This window comes from Euprymna scolopes, chromosome 2 (assembly GCF_053919585.1).
Source record: "Euprymna scolopes isolate OS-2025 chromosome 2, ASM5391958v1, whole genome shotgun sequence".
NCBI classification, from domain to species: domain Eukaryota; kingdom Metazoa; phylum Mollusca; class Cephalopoda; order Sepiida; family Sepiolidae; genus Euprymna; species Euprymna scolopes.
Genome location: NC_136483.1, coordinates 85591504 through 85598608, shown reverse-complemented (window position 1 = coordinate 85598608; position 7105 = coordinate 85591504). Strand labels below are relative to the sequence as shown.

The window sequence follows — 7105 nt, the reverse complement described above, 5'->3', positions numbered from 1 at the left end:
ATATCTTTACTCTTCCAGCGGAACAGTGTGCAAATGAGACAACTGAATGGTTCAAAACTGCTATTGAAGCACATGTTCCCGCACGGAAATACTATAGCAAGCCCCACTCCCCCCAATGGTTTACTTCTGCTTGTGCAGCTGCCATTTGTCAAAGGCAGCATGCGTTCCGCAGATTCAACCGACATAAGTCCAGCTCAAATAAACAGAAGTTTATAGAAGCTAGAAATAATTGTAAGAGAGTGATAGACACAGCTAAGTCAGATTACTCTGAAACCACCAGAAAGCGCATCGAAGCACAGAAATTAGGAACCCGGGATTTTTGGAAAATCTACAACAGCGTAGTTAATAATGGACAGTCAATTATTCCCCCACTAACAAACAATCATGAGGTTGCTTGCACGGCAACTGACAAGGCTAATCTGCTTGCCAGTCGGTTTGCCTCAAACTCCACACTGAACTCGGTACACCACTCACTCCCTGATTTTCCTCTGCGAACAGACGCCACACTTGACGACTTGAAAATCACCCCTTCTCAGGTACATGCTATTATAAAAAACCTAGACACCTCTAAAGCATGTGGACCAGATCTCATCCCGGCTGTGCTATTAAAAAAATGCTCTGCCGAGGTTGCTCCAGTTCTGTCCAAACTTTACAATAAATGCCTTAACGAATCTTGTTTTCCCGACTGCTGGAAAACCGCCTCTGTGGTACCAGTCTTCAAGAATTCTGGTGAAAGAACTGACCCACTAAATTATCGCCCCATTAGCCTCCTCCCGCTTTTCGCCAAAATATTTGAGTCCTTAGTTAATAAAGCCCTAGTCCAGCACCTAACAGCTGCTAAACTCTTGACTGACAAACAATATGGATTCAGGCAAGCCCGTTCAACAGCAGATATCTTAACTGTAGTTTCTGAACGTATATACCGTTCATTGGATAAAACAGGGGAGGGTAGAGCGGTGGCCCTTGATATATCTAAGGCTTTTGACAGGGTATGGCACGATGGTCTTCTAAGGAAAATTAGATCATATGGAATCACTGGAAGAATTCATAACGTAATTAAATCCTTCTTAAGTAATAGAAAAATCAAAGTTGTCCTCGACGGACGTACATCCAAACAATATGACATAAATGCGGGAGTGCCTCAGGGGTCTATCCTTGGACCTCTATTGTTCCTGATATTCATAAACGACCTCCCTGATAATATTGTTTCGGAGATGGGTATATTTGCCGATGACACCACTCTCTATAACAGATATGAGGGGAAAACAAATGAACACATATCCAAGAAAATGGCAGAAACACTAGAGGATGACCTCCAATCCGTAGTGGAATGGGGACAAAAATGGTTGGTCTCATTCAATGCTGCTAAGACTAAGCTTGTTTCCTTCAATAACTACAAGAAACCTTCTCTACCACCAATAGCAATGGCCAAGAACACATTGCCTGAAAGTACTTCTTTTAAACTCCTCGGCCTAACGTTTACAGGGAATATGAACTGGAATAGATACATTGAGAGCATTGCCAAGGCTGCTGCAAGGAAGGTTGGCTCCCTCTACCGTGCTAGAAAACTACTTACGCCTGCCAGTATCCTATACCTCTATAAGGCAACCATTCGCCCATGTATGGAGTACTGTTGTCACATCTGGGCTGGTGCATCTGCTGCTTGTCTCTCGCTCCTGGACAGGGTTCAAAAAAGAGTCGCAAACCTGATAGGTCCTGAACTGTCATCTGGGCTTCAACCTCTGTCCCATCGACGAGATGTTGCATCCCTCTGCCTGTTCTACAAATACTTTAATGGTGAATGCTCTGACGAACTGCAAACACTTGTACCTCCCCGACGTAACTACCCCCGACAAACCCGACAAGCTACTAAGTCTCATCCCTTTACAGTGGAGATCCCTAGGTGCAAGAAAGCCTTTTACTCCAATAGTTTCTTCCCCAGAACTGCGGGTCTTTGGAACTCCCTTCCGGGATTCTGCTTTCCCAACTGCAATGATATGCAGAAGTTCAAGTGTAATGTTAACAAACATCTTTCTACTCTTCTCCCTTCATAATGACCCCGCTAATTAATTCCCTAATAGTAGCCCCCTGCTTCAAAGTGGCACTGTGCCTTGTTTGGGGTGAAAATTGAATAAAAAAAAAAAAAAAAAAAAAAAAAAAATATATATATATATATATATATACACGCTGATGAAACCAGTATTGCAAAATTATAATTGATAAACTATTATATACGACTGGCCAACACATTTTTGATACCCAAGGTTTCCTGGCTGATTTAGACTAATTTGGGCTGCTGATTGCGAAAATCATATTTTTTCTCATCAGGTCAACTTGTTTGGATATTTGTTATTTTATACCTTTCTTGCCTTCAAATTAGGTGTTCTACCTCCCTGTTTTGAACCCATTATCTCCCTTTCAGTTATTATTAACTAAAAGTTATTTTCTTCCTAATTTCCTCTTCCGGTTGGTCTTTACATCCTTTTTTCAACCACTAGCGACACAGCATGCCTATTTCTTCTTTATCCACTCTCATCCCTGTTATCAACGGTATGCTTTACTGATTTCTTCTGGACAATGTGTTTGTTTACTTTGTGGTTAGCCATCAAGAACCAGCTCATTTCCCAATTTTCCGAATCTCCAGTAGGCATCAATGATCGTCTCATGACTCTACGACTGAGTCTCCCAAAAAAACATAGCCACGGCTGTGAGTGCCTATACTCCAACTTTGGACTCACATGATGAAGAAAAGAAGACCTCTGATTGTCTTCAAGTCCAACGTAAACAAATTCTTGATGAACCGTTCCCCTAAGTAATCCAATTTACAAAATTTCCACTACTTATGTTTACTACGCTATAATCACATTGACTACATTGACTAATGTATACCATTAATCCTTATCCTCGAGTGGTCTCCGGGCTTTGATAAGTGATGATTCCTGTAGAAAAAAAAACCTTGACCAGGTGTTATCAAAACTCCCAAAGGAAGGCAAGATCCTTCCACTCAGGGATTTCAATGCCAGTGTTGGCAGGGATCACAACCTCTGGAAAGGCACTTTGGGCAGGGAGGATGTGGGAATGTCAAAACTAACGGACTCCTCCTACTGTCTAAATGTGCAGAACATGAACTTGTGATCACAAACACTTAATTCCGTTAGAGAAACCGACACAAAACCTCCTGGTTGCATCCTCGATCGAAGCGCTGGCATCTCATCGATTATGTGATTGTCAGGGCTCGGGATTGCAGAGATGTCAACATCACCAAGGCCATGATAAGTGCGGACGAATCCTGGACTGACCACCGCCTCATCCGCTCAACCATAAACATCAAGCTGGGCAGGAGGATAAGGAGGAGGACACAAAGGAAGCAGTTCCGCCCCAAATTCAACATCAACAGTCTATGAGACACAAACAGGGTGCAATAATTTCAAAACATCCTGCTTGAGAGGCTCCCTAAAGAATATCCAGTGGGCGTGGGAGAACACTGGAAAGCCCTTAAGACCACACTTTTTGAGACCAGCAAAGACACCATTGATTATAAAACCAGGAAACGCAAAGACTGGTTCGATGACAACGATGTCGAAATACATCTTCTTGACGCCAAGAGAAAGGCCTTCTGTATGTGGAAAAATGACATCAACTGTAAGGCCAAAAGGCAGACCCAGTCCAAGACAAAGGCACTCATCCAGATTAGATTAAGAGAGCTGAAGAACAAATGGTGGATGGAGAAGGCCGTGGAAATCCAAAGGCTCGCTCACTCAGGAGACGCGAGGGGTTTCTTTAATGCCACCAAGGCTGTGTATGGGCCCAGCTATCGGACGGAAAAACTCTGCTGAAGGACAGTGTGCGCATCATTTGCAGATGGCGAGAACACTTTCAGGAGCTCCTAAATCGAAACACCCCAGTTGAGCTGGAAACTATCAACTAGTTTCTTCAGCTTCCTGCCATGGAACACCTGGGTGCCTCTCCCCCCAACAGAAAAGGAGGTCGATGATGCCACCAGGAAACTGAGAAACAACAAGGCCTCTGGGCCAGATGGAATTCCTGGAGAAATCCTCAAGCAAGGCAGGCCAAAACTATATTGCCACATCCATAGCCTCTTGATTAAAATCTGGGATAAGGAAGAAATACCAGCAAAACATAGGGATGCTTTGGTCATCACAATCTTCAAGAAAGGAGATAAAGTGGACTGTGGCAACTACAGAGGTATATTCTTACTGTCCACAACAGACAAAGTACTAACCCATATATTGGCTGACCGGTTGTTTCGGCTGTCAGAAAACATTCTACCAGTGTCACGGTGTGGCTTTCGTCCTATCAGAGGAACATCTGATATGATTTTTACAGTTCTTCAACTGCATGAGAAATGTTGGGAGCAACACCTTCCGCTGTATATGGCGTTCATTGACCTCACAAAGGGCTTCGACTCTACGAACAGAACTGCCGTCTGGTGTGTCCTCTCCAAGATTGGATGTTCAGACAAGTATCTAAAAATCTTGAGATTTTTTTCATGATGACATGACGGCAGTTGTGGTCGGCAATGGCAGCTTGGAAACATTTCACTTCAAAGTTGACACCAGTGTCACGCAGGGTTGCATCATTGCCCCCAGCCCTGTCTGCCATCTACATCTCCACTATCCTTCACCTCACCAGACAGAACCTACCTGAGGGAATCAAACTCATGTACAGGACAGATGGCGAACTCTTTAACATCAGTAGGTTTAGGGCAAAAAGCAAAGTCCTCACATCATCTCTCATAGAGCTTCAATACGCAGATGACAATGCGCTGGTTTCTCACTAAGAAGCGGACCTCCAGAGCATATCGGCTCCTGGTACTTGACCTTAACATCAAAAAGACCCAGATCCTACATCAACCAGCTCGTGGCATGCACCCACAGTCGCCCACAATCTCTGTGGAAACCTTAGAAAATGTGGATCAATTTGGCCCTCTTCTCTTCACAAGATTTATCATCAACGCAGAGATTAACCACCACATCGGATGCATCAGTGCAGCCTTTGCCAGGCTATGGAAACGGGTGTTTGAAAATCGGGACATACAGAGCAGGGTCAAGCTGCTTGTCTGTAAAGCAGTTGTCCTGCCCACTTTTCTCTATGGGGCCGACAGCTGGACCACCTACCGCAGACCTCTGAAGGCCCTGGAACAGTATCATCAGCGTTGTCTCAGGATTGGATGGGAGGATCGACAAACAAATGTAAGCGTCCTGAAGAAGGCCAGCATACCTACCATCACCACAACCATTGTCCGACACCAGCTGCGATGTACGGGCCATGTTGTGTGCATGCCTGACAACCGCCTTCCAACGCAAATGCTCTACGGTCAGCTAAAAGAGGGAAAACAGTTCCAGGGGGGGGGACAGAAAAAGAGATATAAGGACAATATAAAGACCCACCTGAGACACTGGCATTTCAGCCTCATAAGCTGGGAGGATGCTGCTTTCCAGAGGGGCATGTGAAGCAGGATGGTACATGAAGACACGGATCACTCAGAAAAGGACCTCCATAAAGCCACAGAAAACAGGAGGAAGCAGAAATCTACTACCAACAGCTCCTCCTGCACCTTCCACTGCTCAATCGATTACCCACACATGCCCCCACTGCAATACAGGGTATTCTGAAAGTCTTTGGACATTGAATATTTGTAGAACGTTTAAGGATATAAAAACGCATCTGATATACTCAGAAAGCTTGTAATCTCAAGCTTTTCATGGAATATTCAAAGATTTTCAATGTGACACCAAACAACACACATTAAACTGATACTCCAATTCTTGCCAAACGCGTCCCAGCATTGCGTTGAAAATTGTTGAAACAGATTCTGTTATTAGAGCTTTTAGTTCATCCATGTCTCTTGGAATGGGAGGTATATAGACCAGTCCTTTCACAAAGCCTGACAAAATAATTGCAAGGTGTGATATTTGGAGATCTGAGAGGCACGTGAATAAATGTCCATGATTCAGTTTTTGCAAATTCAAGCACAAAAACGCCTTTTCTGGTTGAGTGAACGCCATTACTGGATCTGAAAAGAAATGAAAAATTTCAATAGCAAAATTACAAACACTTAATGCATTTAACTTTAAAATGACACCAATTTCATCTTACTACCATTCATAGTTAAATAGATATGAGGACTTGGAATGTGTCCAAGACTGTTGGAACACCTTGTATATATATATATATATATATATATATATATATATATATATATATATATATATATATATATATATATATATATATCTGTGTGTGCGTGCGTGCGTGCGTGCGTGTTTCCATTTTGAAATTTTAAAATCAATACCATATCAATTTCTTTTATTTTCCTTTTATACTTTGGTTTCTGCTTCTTTTCTCCTCCTCTTCGCTCTTTTACTTTCTTCTTTGATTCCTTCCCATTTCCTTTTTTGTCTCCTTTGTTTTCTTCCTCTTTCGTTTCCTTCAACTTCACATTGTCATTTCCGCGTTATAGCCGTTCCTCACGTTATTATTTTTCACTCCTCTCCCTTCCCTTTACCGACACTTATTCGTATTATCCTCTACATTTTTCTTTCTATTGTTACCTTCTTCCTTTAGACTCTTCTTTTTTTATCCTAAATACCTCTCTTTTCTTCTGAAATAAGCTTGGTAGACGAGAGAAAGTGAAATAAATTACTAAGATTTCAAGCCACTGCCTTCTCCTCGCTTCCCGTTTTGACCCACTCTTTCCTTTTATTTTTTTTCTTCTCTTTCTTTTCTCTTTTTAAAGAAATGCACACATAGAGGTTGAAAACAGAGATTCGTTGCATACAACTAGGTCAGCAAGAATCAATGGCAAACTAAAAGATATATAAAAACACAGATGTCTACAACAAAATTATTAAGCGTAATTACTGAAGCCTCTCGAATTTAATAAAGGAAACAAATAATCGACCAGAAAACTCTCAAGCCTTCAACCCAATATGATGACTGCTGGATTTGGAGACAAGTTTTTCTAATAACAGTAATGAAATTCCCCTCTCACCAAGATGCACACACACCAATCTTTGGAGCACATACACTAATAAACATATAGAAAATATCTAAGTGTGAAGTAAAATGGAAAGTTGTAAAA

At 42.2% G+C, this 7105-nt stretch overlaps 1 protein-coding gene across 1 annotated transcript; it reads left to right on the top strand.

Moving 5' to 3' along the window:
* Positions 1-4775: 4775 nt before the first annotated feature.
* On the top strand, positions 4776-5474 carry LOC145240004 (uncharacterized). The gene has a single exon (XM_080103597.1). It carries the CDS (start codon positions 4776-4778, stop codon positions 5472-5474), a length of 699 nt encoding a protein of 232 aa, XP_079959723.1.
* The last annotated feature ends 1631 nt before the right edge of the window (positions 5475-7105 follow it).